The sequence below is a fragment of the Chrysemys picta genome, chromosome 3 (genome assembly GCF_011386835.1).
Source record: "Chrysemys picta bellii isolate R12L10 chromosome 3, ASM1138683v2, whole genome shotgun sequence".
Lineage (NCBI taxonomy): Eukaryota > Metazoa > Chordata > Testudines > Emydidae > Chrysemys > Chrysemys picta.
Window position 1 is genome coordinate 126,679,542 of NC_088793.1, and position 22,263 is coordinate 126,701,804.

Sequence of the window (22,263 nt, forward strand, 5' to 3'; positions counted from 1 at the left end):
GTTCTTTAAAATATATTACTTAATGTATTTTTCACCAATTCCTACTATAGGAAACTATATTTAAGATTGTGGAAGACGCCTTTCCTTTGTTGAAGCTCTTCGTATATTATACGAGTCTGTATATTAAGCTGTTTTCCAATGTTCAAAGTCTTCTGTTTTACAGTAGAAGTTACCTCCTCACTGGGTGTGTACTATTGTCACAGTCTTAGCCATCTAGACTGTTTTGCCACAAGGGCCTGGCAGACTTTATACTGACTAGATTCACGCCACAATTGCAATTACTGCCTGATAGTTGTGCATTTTGCTGCCAGACGTATCCCTCACATTCTGTCTAGTGTATAATCTTGTTAGCCTTACAGCTGTTGCATTCACAAGAGCAGTTGACTAATCAGTTGGGATGCAAAAATATACATTAATTCTATCTTTGGTACCATCCCTGGTGCTTTTCCTCACTGTATGTTTCGCAAATATAGCTCTCACATAAACAATGGGAAGCTATTAAGGATAAGGGCCCAGTGACCAAATTAGAAGTGGGAGGTTGGGATCTGGAGCCAGATGGGCACAGGGAGTAGTTGATGTAGCTGAAGATGCAGAATGACTGGTGTATATAGGAGACTACTGTATACCCTCTGAAACCTGGATTGTGATTTTGCCAAGTAATTCCTTCTCCCACCCAAAGAAAGAATTTGCAGATGAGTCTCCAGTTCTTGGGACTCCCTCACAAACCCAGGATTCGATTGATGGGCACAGGTCATCCAGGCAACACCAGTAGCTCTCCAGAATTCTTCCATAACTTGTCTCAATTTACCAGAACCATTTATATTGTAATTAAACATCTTGTAATGGTGAATTGAGAAGAACTATGGTAATATTGTTTGCCTGGTTCCATCAGATACAGCAAAATAAGAGGAGGAAAAAGACATCTGACTGCTGCCTTGGTTCAGGTCTCCTGACCAGGCTGGTCTCAAAGACCAAATTTCCTAGCTATGAATATGCTTGGTGCTGTGGAGAGAAATATTGTCAATCCCAGCAGCTCAGAAATCATGATTTAAAAAAAAAACAAAAAACTTTTCACTTACGAGCCTTTAGAATTCATGTTTTCAAGATTTGCTCTGCCTCCGGAGGTCTAGAAACTAGTTTTAAATAAAAGCTGAGACTCTTATATAATAACTGAACTCCAGGAGTTCAGGCTTTAAGAAAATCATGAAATATTGGGAGAACTGGCAACACTGACAGAGGCAGGAGGTAGAACTAAGGAGAAAGCAACAGAGGGTCCTGTGGCACCTTTAAGACTAACAGAAGTATTGGAGCATAAGCTTTCATGGGTAAGAACCTCACTTCTTCAGACGCAAGACTTGCGTCTGATGAAGTGGGCATTCACCCACGAAAGCTTATGCTCCAATACTTCTGTTAGTCTTAAAGGTGCCACAGGACCCTCTGTTGCTTATTACAGATTCAGACTAACACGGCTACCCCTCTGATAAGGAGAAAGGGACGTACCGTGGCTGAGAAAAGCTGCAGAGACAGCCAGGCATGCTACTATCAACACCTTAGCTCAGTGGTGATTCTCTGTTTACAGTTACATTTTGAGGCCTATCAGGTAGACCGTGTTTAATCCATTTAATATGTTACATGTAAATTGTATAGCATTCTATCTTTTAATCAAAATATTTTGATGTACCAAGTCAAACAAATTACAGAAGTCTAAATATATTACATCAACACTATTCCTTTATCAGCCAAACTTATAATCTCATTTAAAAAAAAAATCAAGTGGGGCCTGGTTTATACCTAAAACTTGCATCAACCTAGCTGTGTTGCTGAGGGCTGTGAAAAATTTCACACCCTAAGCACCATAATCAGGTCAACATAATCCCTGTTGTAGAAGTAGCTAGATCCACAGAACAATTCTTCCATCAACCTAGTTACTGCTTCTGAGATGTTGACTGCCTACATTGATGGAAAAACCTCTTCCGTCAATGTAGAAACATGTACACTATGTGCTACACCAGCAAAATTGCAACACCATAGCTGTACCACCATAATGGCTATAGTATAGACATACCCTTAGTTTGACAGGATTAGCTGTAGTTGATGAAAGAGATTTAAGATAATCAGAAGTAAGACACACTTCAATTGAAATAAAAGTATCCACACAAGTTTGAGCAGTTACATTTACAACTAAATCTGTATGTAGAATTTAATCAGAAAAATATGAATGATGATTGGAAATTGTTTAAGAACACTTTATTAGGTTCCCAAAAAGTCTCAATGCCACAATCAAGGAAGAAGACCATATTGGTTAAAAAATGCAACCAGGTTTAGAGGGGATGTGAAGGCAGCTATGCTAGAGAGATAGAGATATAAAACAAATGGAAGAAAGGGGAAGCTGATAGTAATAAATATAAATCAGAAACAAGGAATTGTAGAAAACTGATAAGGAAAGCAAAGGGACACAAGGAGAAATTGATGGTCATCACAACTTAAAACCAATAAGGAGGTGTTTTTAAAAGTATGTTAGAAACAAAAAGAATCATAACAATTGTATTGATCCCTTACTAGATGAAAATAGTGGAATTATCAATAATACGGCAAAGTTAAACACGTTCAATAAATATTTCTGCTCTACATTTGGGGAAAAACCAGGTGATGTAGTCACATATAACACTCTTTCCAGTCCACTAGTATCTCAAGAGGATGATAAACAGGTGTTTCTAAAGTTAGACTTTTTTTTAAATGAGCAGGTTATATAACGTGCATCAAAGAGTATTTAAAAGAGCTAGCTGGACCATTAATGTTGATTTTCAGTGAGTATTGGAACATCAAACAGGAATATCAAGGTGGTTGGTCCCTCAGGGATTGGCTCTTGTCCCTGTACTATTTAACAGTTTGAGTAATAACCTGGCAGGAAACATAAAATCATCACTGATAAAATTTGCAGATGACTCAAAAATTGGAGTGGGGTAAATAATGAAGAGGACAGGTCACAGATACAGAATGATCTGGAGTGTTTGGTAAACTGGGTGCAAGTAAACAATAGGTATTTTAATATGGCAAAATGTGTGTGTGTGTATATATATGTGTGTATATATGTGTGTGTGTGTATATATATATATACACACACACATACACACACATACATTTTTTTGTTTATTATATATATATATATATATATATATATATATATATATATATATATATATATATATATATATATATATATATATATATATATATATAAGCCATACTTACAGAATAGGAAAAGCAGTGACTCTGAAAAAGATTTGGGAGTTGTAGTGATAATCAGCTGAACATTAGCTCCTGGTGTGATGCTGTGACCCAAGGGCTAATACGATCCTGGAATTGCAGCTGGTATTGGAATACTATGTCCAGTTTTGGTGTCCACAATTCAAGAAGGATGTTGATGAGTAGAGCCACGAGAATGATTAAAGAATTAGAAAACCTACCTTATAGTGGTAGATTCAAGGAGCTCAGTCTAGTTAGTTTAATAAAGTGAAGGCTAAGGATGACTTGACTGCAGTCTACAAGCATCTATATGGGGAGCAAATATTGATAATTGGCTCTTCTGTCTTGCAGAAAAAGGTATAACATGATCCAATGGCTGGAAGTTGAAGCTAGACAAATTTAGACTGGAAATAAGGTGTAAATTTTTAACAGTGAGCGTAATTAATCAGTGGAACAACTTAGCAAGGGTCATGGTGGATTCTCTGTCACTGAAGATTTTTAAATCATGTTTGGATGTTTTTCTAAAAGATCTGCTTTAGAAATTATTTGGGGAAGTTATCTGGCTTGTGGTTTATACAGGAGGTCAAACTAAATGATCACAATGGCCACTTTTGGTCTTGGAATATGTGAATCAATGAAGTAAACCTGCCTGGTTTAAACAGAGGTGTGTGTCCAACATTGCCTTTTGCACTGGTCTAACTAAATCAGTTTAAAATTACACCTTTAAACTGGTGCTATTCTGTGCATAGCTAGCTAAATAATGATGTATATATCCAGAGTATGTAATACTGAATGGTAGTATACTTTGTTTCAAGAGTCTACCTTCCTCAAATTTATAAATTCAGTGTGTAGTATCTTTGAATTGGTAGTTATGAAAGTGGCTATATATCAGTGGTACAGTGCACTGATTTTTTTTGTAGCATGATTAAACAAATATATGAACATTTTGATCAAAACTAGTTTTGCAAAACAAATAGTGTATGAAGTTCCATCTTTCATTTTATATTTTTAAGCTAAAAGATGAATGACAAAGCAGTAGGAAAGTTAATAGTGCCTTATATGTTATCAGCTTACTTGTTGCTATATTTTAATAAGTATCCGTGGTGGGCATTGTTGTGGGTTTTTTTTAACTGTGCAGTACATGCTTATTACAACTGGAGCTGGTCAGAATTTGGAATTTTGTCAGAACAAAATCAATTTTTTAAAGATTTCCCATGAACCAGGGGAAAAAAAAAAACAAACACAACAAGAAACCACTGAAACATGGTGTTTCTGAAACTAAATATGCTCCACTGATCCTGGACAAAATTAGTTGAATCTGAAGTGTTTTGTGAAACTTTCAAGTTCAACAGATCAGTATTTTCAGCAAACTAGTTCATCAGAAAATTTCCAACCAGCTCTAATTACAACTTTATCTTGTTAGGCAGTATGTTAATAAATCAGAAATTTTCATAAATGACTATTCCCTGAATAGTTTTAGGTGACAAGATCACGTTTGCAGATTTAATTAGCTTTCTAGTTGTGGGCACTTTGTAAGAATGTGTGCATGCAAATACAAATCTTTGAAGAAATTAATACTATTAAGAAAGTCATAGAGAAAATATCTTACCAAGACATTTGAAACGTGTAAAATGCCAAGTTAGAAAAGATATACAGGTTCATTCCCTACACAGTGATCTAGAAAGGTCTGAGCCACATAAATAACCAAGTTTAAAATACACAAAAGCTAATTGGATCTCCCTTCCTAAAGTTTATACTTTCATGTTGGCTTATGTCTGTATATGCCAAGTTAGCTCTAACCAGCGGTCTACAGTGAAAATCTGTAAGCATTTTTCTGCACCAGTGCATCTCTGCTAGTGCTACCAATTATGGCAGATGTAGTGCAGATAGGGTGCAGACATCTTTACCATGCTGTTTATTTGTCTACACAAGTAAAAATTTTAGACTATACCATCATGTATCTGTATGTGTATAAAATAAAACAGAAATCAGTGTTGTACATTTATTTATTGTGCACCTTCTACTATTTGACATGCAGTGTGCCCAATAATGCACATCTCCCTAGGAATTTTACATTTCAAATTTCAGAGCTTCAAAAAAAAATTGAGTTTTTAAAATTAGTATCGTGCCAAATAAATATAATTTATTATTTCTCAAATGTATAATTCAATCTCAAATGTATAATTCCACCTTGACACACATGCGTCCCTCCCACCCTTCCCCCAAAAAACCTGCATGGTCTGAGTTCCAGGATGAACCATATTTCCATTCTGGATCAGTGACAGGTTTAAAGTTTGATACCTTTGCCCTATTAGGGAAAGGAACAACTTTCTTAAACTTAAGTTTTTGGGAGCAGGGATTGTATTTTATATATGTAAACTAGACCTAACCCATTGTAATAATGAACACCATTGGAATGGGACTGTTACTCATAGACTTTAAGGTCAGAAGGGACCATTATGATAATCTAGTCTGACCTCCTGCACAGTGCAGGCCGCAGAATCTCACCCACCCACTCCTGTAACAAACCCCTAACCTATGCCTGAGTTATTGAAGTCCTCAAATGGTGGTTTAAAGACCTCAAGGTGCAGAGAATCCTCCAGCAAGTGACCCATGCCCCACCCTGCAGAGGAAGGAGAAAAACCTCCAGGGCCTCTGCCAATCTGCCCTGGAGAAAAATTCCTTCCCGACCCCAAATATGGCGATCAGTTAAACCCTGAGCTTGTGGACAAGACTCACCAGCCAGCACCCAGGAAAGATTTCTCTATAGTAACTCAGTTCCCATCCCATCTAACATCCCATCACAGACCATTGGGCATATTTACCTGCTAATAATCAAAGATCAATTAATTGCCAAAATTAGGCTATCCCATCATACCATCCCCTCCATAAACTTATCAGCTTAGTCTTGAAGCCAGATATGTCTTTTGCCCCTATACTCCCCTTGGAAGGCTGTTCCAGAACGTCACTCCTCTAATGGTTAGAAGCTTTCCAATGAGAAATGCTGTGTTTGCTTTTATCTGTTGAAAATCCGAGTTAGACCTTAACATTGTGGAATTACGATGAATGGAAAAGTACTCTTCAGAGATTTCTAAAGTTTTATTAAATCTAGTTTTCTCTCTCTGTGCAGCCTGTAAAGTTGTTCTCGTGATAACCAAGACACCTGACTTTATTAGTGGATGGATTAAAAAAAAAAAGTACTAATTATTTTTTTAAGAAACTATAAAATATGTGGCATATGCAAAGTGATATAAAAGGTTTTATTGGCTTGGACACTCAGTGAGTAATGAAGATTTCTGTAATTTAGATAAACGAAAACTTTGAACTCCATACCTTGTATTTGTGTGTGTGTGTGTGTAATTATATTTTATGGTGTGTATGTCTATGTAGGAAATACCTGACGGAATGATGTAAAGTTTTACTAGTAAGAATGTGTGATATGGGTTCACTATTCACAAGAGAGAAAATCATGAATGCGAGATATAGATCATCCCAAGCAAGTGCCTATGTTTATGCCTATAAGTATTTTTTCTATGGCATACATAACAGAAGAACTATTTTAGAAATATCCTAAATAATAAATCTCTAAAATCCTTTTTCATTACTCCCTGCATGAAAATGTAGGTGTTTTTGTTAGCATGATTAAAATTCTGGCCGCAGATGACATCAGTAGCAAACTTTCATTGACTTCAATGGGGCCAGGATTTCATCCTGAGTCCAACAGTAGTCGGCTCAGCGGAAGCTGTAAAAACCTTTAAGTAAACTAGCACTGCAGAATATTGAGTTATTGGTCTTTAAAAATGTGGTATTTTTAGGTGTAGAATAGTTGCCACTAGTACACGCCTGAAACTTGCATCTTCAGGGCGTCAGTCGGTGTCATTTGGAGCTGTGGTGTTGGGAATTCTGAATTTGGGAAGAGGAAGTGGAAACACTTGTAGATTTCAAAACAAAACTTTGCTGTTTTGAATTTTGTAATGTAAAAATAAGTCCTCGGGAGAAGTATTAATGGGCAGAGTGCAGGTGAGATGATCAAAGGTGTATATGATAAATACTATAAATGCTTGTAGTTTTCCTTGAAACATCATATGGTGAAATTTTAGATTTCTGTGATTTGCTATTGTGTAACTTTTCCCCATTTAAATTAACAAAATGTGCACCTTCAGAACTACTGTAGTTACCAAAGTTAACATAGTAAATTTCAGTGGGATGCAGTGACTTGAGTTGTGCATTCCTAGTATCAAACATATGGTTAGCTTTTTGCCAGTTGTGCATGCCACATTTGAAGGAATGTAAGAGGTAAATGAATGTTCTCTCCTTTTTAGCACATTGTCTTGTTTCTTTCTATTCTGCTGTTTCTCTCATCCACCTTAACATTTTTTCTCTCCTCTTCTACATTATCACTTAACCCTTCTCCTGTGTCTTCCTTTTTTTTTTTTTGGCCTGAATGTGGCTTTCATCAGCTGCTGTGCTGTCTTCTGTGTGCTGGCGGATAAGTGTAATTCATTAATATCCTGTACAATAAAGCACTGGCATATAGTATTTCAAAGATGTGTATGTTTGCGAACTTCGTGGGCAGTGCAGCTAGCAGTATAGTGGAAGTAAAGCACCTTGGATGAGGAGAGCAACCTAAGAAGATGAATCTGCAAGGGAAGTGCCCTTTAAGGATATGGGCTTCTAAAACAGTCATATATTCAGTGGTTTGCTGGTAAAGAAGAACTTGGATATCAAGAGAAACTTGAAAAGAAGTGAGATTGTTTACCTTAAAAAAGAGATGACTAGAGGGGATGTTATAAAAGTATATACACTGAGTGGTAAAGAGAAGGTAGATGAGGTGCTGCTGTTCTCTGTATTTCAAAATGCAAGAACAAGGACGTTCAACTAAATTGAAAGGTAGCAGATTCAAAACTGATAGAAGGAAATACTGTCTCTATACAAAGCATAATTAGACTATGGAATTTATTGCCACAAAATGTCTTTTTGCTCTATTCTTGGTTTCAAAAGGGATTAGACAGTCATGGATAATAAGAATATCTGAAGTTTTGATAATTAATGTGAAACAAAAAAATGGAATGAATATATGATTTCGTGCTTCAGGGCTTAGACCAATATCTATTGGAGATTGGGGATGAGAGGGTAATCATCCCAAATCTGCTTACATTGGGGCTTCTTGCAACTTTTCTGAAGCATCAAGTACTGGTTGCTGTCGAAGACCGAATACTGGGCTAAATGGATTGTGAGTTGATCTAGTCTGGCAGTTCCTGTATTCCTAGACAGAGACCTGAAAATGTAAGTTAACAAAAGCTCAGGAATTAGGAGTGATTTTTAAGGGGCTTTCAGGAATCTGCGCTACACTGTAAAACTTAGTTCTGGACTATGAATAAATTTTCAATTTCTGACTGATAAAATGTTGTCAAATTAATCATGGGTATGGAAGAATGTGGATAAACACTATACCTACCTCTTGTTTTCAGATGCTGAAGCATAAAATTGATTTGATTGCTATAAAAGATGTGTAGTGGGGCTGTTTAAATGACATGTATTCTAGACGTACAATTGTTCCCCAAACTGAGTTTCAATACAATAATTTTGAGAGATTTCCAGTGGCTTTTGTCCCCATGAAGATCCCATATGTATTGGTTTCCATTTTAACTTACAAAATCACCACTCCCCCATTGAAGAGCATTTCTACGTGTGCTGTAATTTGAATAACATTCTCTAGTGTTTTTGTGTACAGACTGAAATTAAACATAATTGGTATGCTATTTGTAGGCAACAATATTTTTCATCTTGTGGCCCGCTGTGTGTCCCATTCTAGATATCAGACAGAGATTTTGAACTTATGCACTCGTTTTTTGGGGGGGAAAGTAAGATGCATAAGTTGCCATTAGCATTAAAAGCTGTAATACTTAGCTGTAAAATGAGTTTGTGTATATGCATGAAAATCAATGGTAGATGGCTAGAGGAGATGGCAGCTAAGTTCTCTCCTCTTCAATATGTCTCACTAAAAGGGGTGCATATGTATGTGCGCACATTTGGTTTTCTTTGGTGGGAAAGGGAGAGTAGGGGCTAGTGTGTACATTTTAAAGAGAATAATATTCTTAGGGTCTCAAGTTCCTCTTTTCTCCCCCGTTTCATTTTCTGCAAGATCAAAATGTAGGTCGCTGGGACTGAAGATAAGCTCAGGAGGAACATTACTGAGGTCATAGTTCTCTTACAAATGTATCAGAATTATCATTTCTGATCCATGAGGAAGAAGCTGACTCAGGCATATGTTTAGTAGGGTAACCGTTTTTACAAGGATCTTTTTTATTTTATTTATTTATGTATGTATTTATTGGCTTTTTGACTTGCTTCAGCATCTGGTAAAGGGGAAAAAAATTGGTCTCACAGGCTACCTGATACAGTGATGGAGGTATTGATGGCAATATGCATTTCATTAGAGGTGCTGTGATAGACAAGGCTTAGACCTATATCTGTGGTGCTGACATCTACACATTTCATTCAAATATTTTTGAAATCCTTATTTTTTTCTTTCTCTGTTCGTATATATCAGAAGCCTGAGGAAAATTTCTTCCTCTATACTGTAAGCTACTATTTAAGCACAAATGGAAATATACAGGAATATGTACAGTAGAAAGCTCTAATGAAAAGATTATTTTCCTTTCTGCAGTTGCTAAAGCAATTTTCTTTTGCATAGGCTTTCCTATTTAAGATTTACCATCCATATTATCTTTTTTCACATAAACGTTAGCAACTCTTCAGTGTTTCTAACAAAGTTTAAGGACACAAATTAGATTAATTTTTGGTGAACATTAATTCAGAATTAGGTGTTTTGAGTTTTGTTTTATGAATTAGAAATCAAGCTATAATATTTGCAAATCAAGTGCTTTACACTTACTCTACAGATGGTTCTGACTCCAGAGATAAGCCAAAACTCTATCGTCTACAGTTAAGTGTCACTGAAGTTGGAACTGAAAAATTTGATGACAATTCCATCCAGGTGAGGAAAAACAGCCTCAAGTGAAAGAGCTGATCTGAACTTCAACCAGTCACGTGTGTAATCCTGGGAACTAGCTCAGCTCACTGAGGACCATAACTATTTAATTATTTAACCCCCTCAGCATGGGCCTCAGGCTTTCCTGTTAGTAAGCATTAATTCAAAATGCATTTAAAAAAAGCCACTCTGTACCTACCAGTTTACTTCATCCTGAGCACATCTGGCCGAAGTGACTTACCTTTACAAGTCAGAAGAGCATATAAATCTAAATGCAAACACAAATGATTTTCTGTTGATCGGAATGCTTTGATTTGTTTTTTCCGTTTTGCTTAAAGAAGAAACTGAAGGCGTGATCCTTTAAACACAAAAATGAATACAGATAGTCCTTGGACTTGCGACACAATTGGTTCCTGAAAATTGCGTCGTAAGTCAAAACGTCGTAACTCGGAACCGCAATGCACTCCATTGCATGCCCGAGCATCGTAAAGTTGAAACCAATTGTTGTAAATGAATCAGAATGCCTCAGTCTTTAATGTATTTATCCTCACAACAACCCTGTGATCTAGGGAAGTAAAATGGGGAACTGAGGCACAGAGAGACTGTAACTTGTCCTGAATCACACATGATGTTTGTGGCAGAGGAGTCTCTCATGTCCCAGGCTACCACCCTAACCACTGAACAATCCATCCTCATCCACTTTACTAGTGTGTAAGTATTTGCAGGTTCAAGTCTTTTATCCACAAAAGGCCTCGGGTGTTGCAATGTCTATCTTTTAGACCTCTTGAAAATTACTAAAAAGAAGAACAGGAGTACTTGTGGCACCTTAGAGACTAACAAATTTATTAGAGCATAAGCTTTCGTGGACTACAGCCCACTTCTTCGGATGCATAGTGGGCTGTAGTCCACGAAAGCTTATGCTCTAATAAATTTGTTAGTCTCTAAGGTGCCACAAGTACTCCTGTTCTTCTTTTTGCGGATACAGACTAACACAGCTGCTACTCTGAAACTTGAAAATTACTGGAATTCACAAACCATGAGTTTTAGTTGCCTAAAATGAATGGGAAGATAGAAGCACCTGGAGAATGGGATCCACAAAAGTCAGCTCGCTAGTTGGGGAGCTACCTAAGCCCCGCCCCTCTTGGATCCGGGCTGCGGGGAAATGCCTATCTCTGTCAGTGATCTGCAGCTGGGAACCCCTCACCAGGAATCAGGCAGCTTAGATATCCAAGCAGTTTCTTGCAAGCAAGACTTAGGCGCCTGCCTAACTCCACACAGATGGCTGGGGTGGAAAGACCTCCCTTATCCCAGTGACTAGGGTACTCACTAGGATGTAGGAGGCCTCTTCTCAATTTTCCCTGCTGCCTGATGAGAAGGCATTTGAACAAGGATCTCCCATATCTCAGGTTAGTGCTCTAATCACTGATCTATGGGATAATCTAACATGGGCCTTCTGTCTCTCTTGTTGAAGCCATTCCACTTTAATAAAATATTATTTGGGCCGGAAGCTATGAGAATCACTCTCTAGTCCAGTGACTAGGTCATTCACCAAAGAGCTGGTAGACCCCTGTTCAAAGCTCTTATCAGAAAGATGAGGGAATTGAACTGGAGTTTTCCTGTCCCAGGTGATTACCCTAACTACTGGGCTAAGGGTTATAAGGGAGGCCTCCTTCCCCTCCTCACTCTCCTGCTCCCCCCCCCCCCCACCTTATGTGGAGTTAGGCATGCTCAAAGCTTGCCTACCAGATCAGACCGCACAGGCAAGGTAGGTGGATCAGTGCCTATCTTCCCCTAGTTTGTACTGGGATTGAAGTGTCAGGTAGCTGTGTGCATGCTCAGAGGCAGAATCTTAGGCACTTAAGGAACTTCTATAGCAAAAATTTAGACACCAAAGGAACCTATGGGGTAAGGCAGTTTTGTGTGGATCACAGTGGTACCTAAAACTCAGACTTTGGCTCCTAAGTCCCTTTGTGGATCTTGCAATTCAATTATGAGCAGCATATTTATAACAGTTTATTAATAATGTGCAAAGTATATTTTGAGTGGAAATATTTAGCTAAAATATGCTGCAAAAACACGTTATGGTTGTCTTCACTTGGAGCAAAGCTTAAGCTAAGATTAAATTACTGATGCTTTAATTGATAAATTTCTAATGAAAATTCAGAGGCAGGAGTAAAATATATCCATATACTGCAATTAGGGTGAATTGGGGTACACAGTTATGCTTTGTTTCTGCAGTGATTCTGAATTAGTTAATTTTAGAACTATTGAATATTTGTATTTCCAGTTGTTTGGTCCAGGAATTCAGTCTCATCACTGTGATCTCACCAATATGGATGGAGTTGTTACTGTTACACCAAGAAGCATTGACGCTGAAACTTATGTAGAAGGTCAGCGTATTTCAGAGACCACCATGCTGCAAAGTGGCATGAAGGTTCAGTTTGGATCATCTCATGTATTTAAATTTGTGGATCCCAGTCAGGACCACATTATTCCTAAAAGAACTCTAGATGCAGGTCTCATGATCAAAGGTCCAAGGCACAAAACTGGGTGAGTACACAATCCTATTTTTTGAGTGAAAATAATATAGAGCCTTCAAATAATAAAATAATATGGAGTCTTGAGTGTAAGACCATCAGACTCTGAGTGCCTACTCTTAACTGTTCTAAGTAAAATTTATAGTAGAAATATAACTATTATAATACTTTAGCTCCACCTTGTGAAGTTTTTAGGACTTGCATATGTTTGTTTCATTATTAAATATAGAAGTATATTTTTCTCATGACACTGATTCACCAGTCCAAAATGGGGGGGGGGGGGGGGGGAGAGGGAGAATTATTAGAACCCTAATACATTTCACGACAGCTCAGTCAAACACCAGGAACATAAGAAATTTACTGACTTTACATAGTGAGTCTGGTGCTATTCTTTTTCCTTAGACAGTAACTTCGGAAGTTTCATTAGACTAGATGTGAATAAACAAAACAGAAAAAGATGTACTTTTTGGGTGCGTCTCTGCTATTTGCCACTTACACTGGATTTTATCAAGAGTTTCTAAAATATCTGGATTCCCCCTCGGAAATGGATGATTGCAAAACTCCATTTGAGATGTCAGAATAGGGAGCCCAATATTTTACCTTGTGGCCTTGTCTTCCAGATGTGTAACAGTTGCTCCTCTTTTTTCTGTGCCTAGAGTCCAGCAATCCTAAGTTTTCACCTATTATTTGTGCTCATATTATTTTGATGGGTGCAGTATTAGATACATAGATTAGATATGAGGACAAATATTGCCTGGCCTTAGGGCTTCATGTTCATTGGAAATGAAAATATGCAGAGAGCCGCAGGATTTAAAACCATACAGAACTACTTGGAAGATGTAAAATATTGATGATCTGCTCTCTTCTCTGACTGGTCCAAAGGAAACTACTAGAGTAGGATGTTCTGGATTGAAGAAATTGAGGCACAAAAGCTGATTATGTAAGAAATTATCCATTGTGAAACACATTGGTGAGAAGAGGCATATTATGTTGTCATTGAATTACTAGTTAATTTTAAAAATCTATACTTTTACCACAGTCATCTTCCTATTCTGGATTTTTGTTTAAAACTCAAAGTATACATGGGCATTCAGTATAAGAAGTTAGGGAATTTTGTGAAAGCTGCTTTTCTGTGATCTTCATTATGGATGAAAAGTTTTTATACCTTAAAAGGCATTGGTCCAGAATCAGTCAGGTTTTTTGTCCTTTTTTGTGTGATTCTCCACCCGACCCACTATATCAGAGGAAGTCAAGTCAACTTTTGAAGTATAGGTTATAGATGTTACATTCCTTTCAGGGTCACAAAATACAATAAACCCATCTGACACCTCTTGGACAGTACCATACTTGTGAATTTGTATGGTTTTAAAAAAGATTCACGGTCCAAAGATGGAGCAGCTCATTGAATGTGGAGAGAGAGTTCCTCTCCTTGGCAAGCATTCAGAAATGTAATCCTAACAGGGCAAAGAAATAAGTGTCTCCCCTTTGTAAAACTTGTACACACAGTTTTAATTGCGTAAGTTAAATAATTTTATGTTCTTCAGCTAAATAAATCACTGGTAAAAACTACTGTTTAACGATTATTTTAAATTATGATCTGAGGAATGACATTAATAAACAGTCTGTTGTAGTATTTGAAACTCATAAATTCTTTTGCAAAATGGCTGTACTCACTTATTGAGTCCTCTCTGAGATCTGTTGCCATGCATATTTTCTCAATTCAGATCAGACCAAAAGTCTGTAAAGTTGATAATTTTATAGTTGATATGCAGTTTTTTTCTCTACAGGACTGCTGCAGTAATTAGAAAGTAGCACCTCTTTTTGTGACTGGGTATCTTTTCTCAGGTCCAGAAATATCAATTGTTATAATTAATCTCCATTGTCTATCCTCATAGAGTGGGTATTGGAGTACTGCTGCAACAGAATCCTTTATGTGCAGTGGGGGTACCCAAAACACACACAAGGTTATATTTTCATTGGCTTCTCCCCTGTGCTGGGATTTGGCTTCAAAGTCCCTAATTTTGTCATCCTGCAGACTCCCATTGGTTATAGGGGTGTCTAATTATGCTTTTGAGTTTTTCATGCTAGAGAAGTTTGTTGCCAGGGAATATAAGGTGATACAAGGTAGGCCCCACCTCTAGGTAGTAATCAGATGTTTGATAGTTCATGGATAATATTTTCATTGAAGAATTAATGTTTTATAACGGTGTTATCAAAACCCACGAAAACATACTTGTTTCCTATCCTGTGATCCGTGTAATGAGATTTGTATCATGTAAAGGTTTCCATTTTAAGTGTGTAGCCTTTTTTATCAATCAATAGGCAAAAAGGATTGCACGTCACTAAAAATCGATGTGTGTGTTCTGGTTCATTTGTTCAAATTAGTCTACCTGCAGAAGACTAAAGAAGCTCACTGCAGGCTGCTCTCCTAAAACATAGCAAATTGTAAAGCAGTTAAGGGTACACCAGACTCTCCGGGCTTCAAGGAGTGTTGTGTTTCCAGCGAGGCGATCCCAGTTGCAGACAAGCACTCCCAGTGCATTCGCTGCGTCGGTGAGGGCCACAGCCAACTAAAGTATTCCCTCTCTCAGCAGCTCTGACCGAGATCCCACAAGGACACAGAGCTCCACCAAAAAAATCATCTTTATGGAGGCGGCTCTCTGACCCAAGCCCTTCAGTGAGCATGAGTCTTCCCCTTAACCTTTGACTTGGAAAGAGAGTGGGTCAAAGAAACTATCTGGGGAGTCCACTCCCAAGTCGAAAAAGAGAGTGGTAACTCCCTTCAGCAAGCCCAGGAATAGCCGAAAGCGATCACCATCTCACTTGGTTAGTATCCTCAGCACCGCCGGCACCAAGATCGTCTGGCACCCATGCCTCATGGCACACTCAGTGTCCAGTACTGTTGATAGGCTCACAGACCCTTTGGGCTTGGGCACTGAATCTTCGGTACGAAAACACAAGAGCAAACTCCCTAAGATGCTTCTGGTATGTGAGCTGTCATCGATACCATCAGCAGCATTACGCATTCGGCACCGGAGAGATTGGTACAGATGAGGTCCCCATCTCCCTGGCACCACCACCAATGCCAGGACATTCGGTACTGGCAGAATTCCATCAGGCTGGTGACCTGGCTATGTTGGAAGCTCCTGACTCTCAGTCCCTTGGTACTGGAACTGAGTCATGGCCAATCATTTCCCCGACAATTATGCCATGCCCCTCTGATGTCAAGTGAGGGATCGGACAATGAGCTAGATGGGGTTTCTCTATACTCCTCCAAAGCTCTATATGGGACACACTATCAACAGGATCCAGGAATGTACCACCAGATGGCACCACCACCATCTTGGTATGGTCATCCATGAGTATCTTCACCAGGCCCTATCCCTCCGCAGTGGCCTCAAGGGCACCAAGCATCACCTGAGAGCCTCCCAGGCACACCCCCTCAGCTACAGCATTGTACGCCTCAGAATCCCAAAAAGTGGAGGAGCAGGAGGTGGACACAGAGGAGCAAATCACAGTCAAAGCCATATCCTCTTCTTTGCTGGACAAAGCAATTATGCCATCGCCACCTTCCATGGCGGATAACTTCCGCTTGTTCCAAGAGCTGGCGAAGAGAGTGGCGGACACGCTTTGCATGCCATTGGAGTTGGCTAAAGATACGCATCACCAGCCTATTGACATCCTCCATGCTTCATCTACTTCCAAAATCACATTGTCAATCAACAAGGCCATCCTACACCCAGCTAAGATGGTGTAAACATCAAAAACAGACTCCAAAGAGAGACTGCTGAACTTGAATTAATATGCAAATTAGAAACCATTAACTTGGGTTTGAACAGAGACTGGGAATGGTTGGGTCATTACACTAATTGAATCTATTTCCCCATGTTAAGTATCCTCACACCTTCTATGGGCTATCTTGATTATCACTTCAAAAGTTTTTTTTCTCCTGCTGATAGCTCATCTCAATTGATTGGCCTCTTACAGTTGGTATGGCTACTTCCACCTTTTCATGTTCTCTGTATGTATAAATATCTTCTTGCTGTATGTTCCAGTCTATGCTTCAGATGAAGTGGGCTGTAGCCCATGAAAGCTTATGCTCAAATAAATTTGCTAGCCTCTAAGGTGCCACAAGTACTCCTGTTCTTTTTGCGGATACAGACTATCACGGCTGCTACTCTGAAACCAGCTAAGATGGTGTGGCAAACCCCGGCCTCAGTGACTCCAACATGCAAGTGGGTGGACAAAAAATTGATTCCTTTGCGGGGACATCATGAATTCCTATTCACCCACACACCACCAAATTCCATCGTGATGCTGTGAACTCTCATGGCTGACAGAACCACTCTTAAGACAACGCCTATGACAGAGACTGGAAGGCCTATTCCTCGGCCAACTTAGTTTTGAATTGCCAACTACCAGCCACTCACGGCAAAGTATGACTAGACGAATTACAATAAACTACACAACGTTATTGATAAGCTCCCAAAGAGCTCCCGGGATTTCTTCAAGGCCATCATCCAGGAGGTGCAACTGGTAGCAAAAACATCTTTGCAATCGGCCCTTGATGCTGCTGACACGGCTGCCAGGACCGTCTCCACAGCTGTGGTACTGAGATGGGAGTCGTGGCTCCATCTCTCGGGATTCCCGAAGGAGGTGCAGACCATGGTGGAGGACCTCCCCTTTAAGGGTGTGAAGCTCTTCGCCAAGAAGACTGATGCCTCTCTCTTTGAAGGATTCCAGGGCCACTCTCAGGTCACTGGGAATCTCCACACCAGGGCAAAATTCATTTTAACCCTCAATACCAACAGAAGCCTTATTCATTCCAATTCCCATAACAACCGAACTATGAGCCCCAGCAGAAAAAGGAAAAGTTCTCAAAGTGAAAGCCATCAGGCTCCCACTCCCACTTTTTAGGGAGGTCAAGGCTCCGCGAGACCTCTCTCCACTACTATCTGTGACCATCCACCCATTTGGCCACCATTTGGCAGCGTTCCACAGTGCCTGGGAGCATATAACCTCAGACAGATGGGTCCTAGAGATCATCAGTTGCAGATATTCCATCCACATCCCCTCTGTGCCGCCTCCAGAACACCCTTCCCCATCGTGCCTCTTTAGGGACCCTTCTCATGAGTCTCCTGCAGCAGGAGATAGATCGCCTCATGCAGTTATGAGCCATAGAACCATTACCTCAACATTTACGAGGCAAGGGATTCTATTCTCGTTACTTCCTATTACCCAAATGGAAGGGAAGTTGGAGACCCATCCTGGACCTCAGAGCTCTCTTACTACTACGTCTGTTTCACCGTACACACACACACAAACCAAGGGAAAAAATATTTCAATAATCGAAATTTACAGATAGGCAAAGTAAGAGAAGTGCTGTTTAAGAATTTATTAGAGTTCTGTTTAAGGATATTTACTTTTTGTCAACATTGCATGTCAAAATATACAATTTATTTCAGTGGTTACAAAACTTTCACTTCCTGAATCTCAACATCTACTGTCATTAAATTTTCTTGTCTTACCACCCTGTAGTTTCCTGCAGCTGTGAATATTTAAATAGATAAAATTTGAAAAAAAAAACACCTTAAAACCCACACTTTTGCGCAACTGTGAAAATTTAAATCAATAAAAACAGAACAAATGCTTAACAGTAAACATTGATATTGAAACATCAAAATTATAAAAAATAAAAATCGAATTCTGTCAAGCCTATGTATAAATGTCCTATCAATACTTTAAATACAAATATTAAAAAATAAGGCGGTATAGCAGAGCTATTTGGTTTGCAGTGTACCTTAGCTATCCTGTACCATTGTTTTTTATACTGCATATTTGTAATTTCTTCTTGAAAGTTACTAGAGGTTTTTTCGGTCTTAATCTTCTCAGGGTTGTTCAGGAAACAACATTTGATCTGGAGGGAGATGTTCACAGTGGAACAGCATTACCAGCGAGCAAGGTATCAAACTGTAATTAGACTGGTCAAAAATGATTACATTTATAGTTTATATTCCCCATTTGTTGTTAAAGCTCACCAATGATGAAATATTGTGTGGTTCTTGAGTGGCCCTAGGTAAGCTTTTTGGATGAGTGACTATCTTTTTATATGTCTGTATAGCATCTAGCATACTTTCTGTTTAAGGAGAGAAGAACTTTTTTAGGAAAAGAACTGCAATTTTTAAAAATACTTTGAAACATGTCAGAGCTTTGGAGTATTAGCATAAGTTCTCAAAGAAATGGTTTACTGGACAGAGGACAGGTTACACAGTTAAAGGTGCATGAGTAAATGAAGTGGGGAAGAATGCATTGTAAAGCCACCTGTAAGACTGAAGCCCATAATGCTGATGATAGCTGACCTATAAAGAGGGAAAAAATGGATGTGTGCCCTTTTATGCTTCTTTATGATGTATAAAGAACAGCAAGATTTTTTTTTCAAAAATAGGAGTTTTTTTTTTAACATTAGAAATTCAGGTTCTGTCTAGCTTGGGGGAGGGACTGAATATTGGAAAACTAGTGAAATAACAGCATACGTCAGAAGTATAAACACTGAGCAATTGAGAGGGGAAAGGATTTTTAATCAGTGTTTAAAAACTTTTATTTTATTTTATTACTGAAGTTTTATTTAACTTCAGTAACTAACATTTTGAAGAAAGGCAGCCTGTTATTCCTAGTTTTTCAATTATTATATATTAAAACTGTTTTAAGCAAGAATCTGTAGAATCTTTGCATCATTATAAGCACTGTTACTGGCTTTCTGTTAATGTTAACTTCGTTGGTTTTAAAATTCCTGCCAATACGTTGCCAAAAATATGTTTCTAGTTGGCTGTTTTGATGTTTTGAATAGCTAGTATGAAAATTTCATTGTGGTGATAACACATGCTGCATTGCTGTCTTCTGTTTTGTAGTCTTCTCTGTTCACTGTCCCCTTCTGGCAGCCTTGAAATAAGTTTTTTTCATAGTGATGAACGTAAGACTTGGCTGATCTAATGCATGCATGTTAAAGATTTGTCTTCCTGTTTGAGTTAGAGCACCAATAGACTGGATAGTGACAGAACTTCATCAGCATCCAGCACAGCTGAACGAGGCATGGTGAAGCCAATGATTAGAGTGGAACAGCAGCAAGATTATCGCAGGCACGACGGCAGGTAGGAAATACATATTCTATCATTTCTGATATTGTCAATTAAACAGATGTCTTTTCTGGAAACGTGAAGCAAGGTCTCATCAAGATGTATTGAAATAGTACGTGTCTGCCTGGGAAAAAAGTTTTTAACCCTTTCCAAAATAAAGGATGAAATTAAGAGAATATTAAAATATCTTATTTTTATCTTAGTTTTGATTTTTCTGTAATTTATATCACTGTTTTTTCCAGACAAATTGCTATTTTCTGAATTTGTTAGACCGTTGTTGATTTTCTTTTTTGATAACTTAAACGCATCTAATGGAGTATTTTAACAGGTACAGAATTTCTTGTCATCTATTGGTTGGGCATCCACATTTGTCAACTTTGGGTTGATGTGTTTTTCTGTCTGAACGTGGGGCACAACTGTAAGCTTCTTTTAGTCCTTGTAATGCAGTTGGCAGGATTTGTTGACAGACAATTTCAGCCTCTAGTCATTTCAGTCTTCCCTAATTTGTAAAACATTTATCAAAACCTGGTAAAATAATCAAAGTATGATGTTTGTCTCTGTGAGTCTTCATAAAATCTGTTCTTAAGTTTAAGTTCTTTTAGTGATGATCCCTATATGCAGAGACGTATCTTGGGTAGGGTGAATTGGGTGACCGCCCTAGGCCCCGCGCTTCAATAAAATCATGACTGTCCCGATACTTAGCCCTTTGTCCCCACGTCCTGACCAATGTACAGTCTGGGCATCATTTGTCCAGATATTCAGGTGAGGAGGCGGGTGGAGAGGTAAGGCGGGTGGACATGCGGGTTGAGGAGGTGAACGGGGAGGCAGGCAGGCGGACGGATGGTGAGGAGGAGAGCAGCGGACGGATGGCAAGGAGACTAGCTGGGAGGCAGGGGCTGAGGGGGTGGGTGGATGGCGAGGAGAGCAGCAGGCGGGCGGACAAGGGAGGGGGAGCGCCAGACCGCTGGTGAGGAAACTAGCAGGGAGGAGAGCGGCAGACGTGGGAGGGGGCGTGCCAGCTGGCGAGGAGGCGAGTAGCAGGTGGGCAGGTGGACGGCGAGGAGGAGAGCAGCGGGTGCACAGGCAGATGGCGAGGAGACTAGTGGGGAGGCTGATTTGTCTTGGACCCCGCCCCCGCCAGGGACGGCCTATATGTGTTCTATTTGAGGTGCACATGCACTCAATGTATCCAAAACTGGAAGACATTTGCTAGCAGTATCCACTGGTCCGTGCCTGTAACCTTCTCCTGTGCACCAAACTGAGGGCTTGCGTGGAGTGACTATCTCTCCAGTTCCTTTCTACCACCCGTGGGCTGAGACAACTTCTGTAATGTCTGCGGTGTTAGTTAGAATTCTTCAAAAAGTGTAGTTGTAAATAGCTAATGAAACCTGTTTTTAGCTAACTTACAGTTAGAGTAGTTGAGTAGTCTTGGGGGTGGGGGGTCTCCCTATCTGGACATCTCTTCCCCACCCCCCGTCTGGACATCTGGAGTGATTAGTATGCCCATGTTTCCAGGACTCAAAATCTGAGTAGCCTGCAACTGAGCTTTCCTGGTTAGCAATGAGCATGATACATGCCTCTATTGTCCCGGGGAAGCTCATATCCTATCTGCCAGTCCTTTTCTACGTGAACCCATCAAGTTATGTACAAGCCAGGCATAGAAGATTCCTGCTGGAATGTGTAGTGAGACCCCAGTCTGATCCTGGCCCGTCAGATAACCCTCCACCTCCGGTGTGTCAGGCAGAGGCGCTGAGAAGCATCCCTCCGAGCACAGTATTCTCCAGCTTTGGGGATAATCAGACCAGTGCTAAAGACTGTTCCAAAGAAAGTTTCCTCCTACCCCCTCATAACAAGTTCACAAAAAATTGTGAGAAATCCCCTTCCAAGCCCTCATTCAAAAAGAGCACCTCCTCTCTGACACTCTCTAAGGGCTTGTTTACGTTGGCCCACTAAATCGGCACCGCTGCGATTGATGGGAGAGCACTCTCCTGTTGACTTCAGTACTCCATCTCTCTGAGAAACAGAATGTAAGTTGTCGGGAGAGCGTCTCCTGCCGACATAGCGCAGTGTAGACCCCACGTTAGGTCGATGTAAGCTCAGTTGCTCAGGGAGGTGATTTTTTCACACTCCCTGACTTATGTAACTTACGTCAATATAAGTGGCAGTGTAGACCAGGCCTAAGTCAGGTGAGACTCTGTGCCCTAGTACCCAAGTGTCTGGAACTTATAAGCAGCATAGTACCAGTTTCCCAGAACTGAAGAGCAAAAGTCCCCCCCCCCCCCCCCATATTGGGACTAGCCGAAGGGGCGCAGGGATCATCCTTGGAACTGGTGAGGAAAAGAAGGCAGTGGAT

At 39.6% G+C, this 22,263-nt stretch overlaps 1 protein-coding gene across 39 annotated transcripts in view; it reads left to right on the top strand.

Annotated features, from left to right (window-relative positions):
• The window catches only part of AFDN (afadin, adherens junction formation factor), a 233,174-nt gene that overhangs the window by 103,075 nt on the left and 107,836 nt on the right, over window positions 1-22,263 (top strand). For all 39 annotated transcript variants that reach the window (XR_010599747.1, XR_010599748.1, XM_024112024.3 and 36 more), the window contains 4 exons: window positions 10,152-10,246; window positions 12,528-12,790; window positions 18,670-18,739; window positions 19,807-19,925. Coding sequence is in view for 37 of the 39 variants with exons in the window: in XM_024112024.3 (XP_023967792.2) it covers window positions 10,152-10,246; window positions 12,528-12,790; window positions 18,670-18,739; window positions 19,807-19,925 (547 nt within the window). In the remaining 2 variants the exon portion in view is untranslated. The remainder of the gene's footprint in view (window positions 1-10,151; window positions 10,247-12,527; window positions 12,791-18,669; window positions 18,740-19,806; window positions 19,926-22,263) is intronic.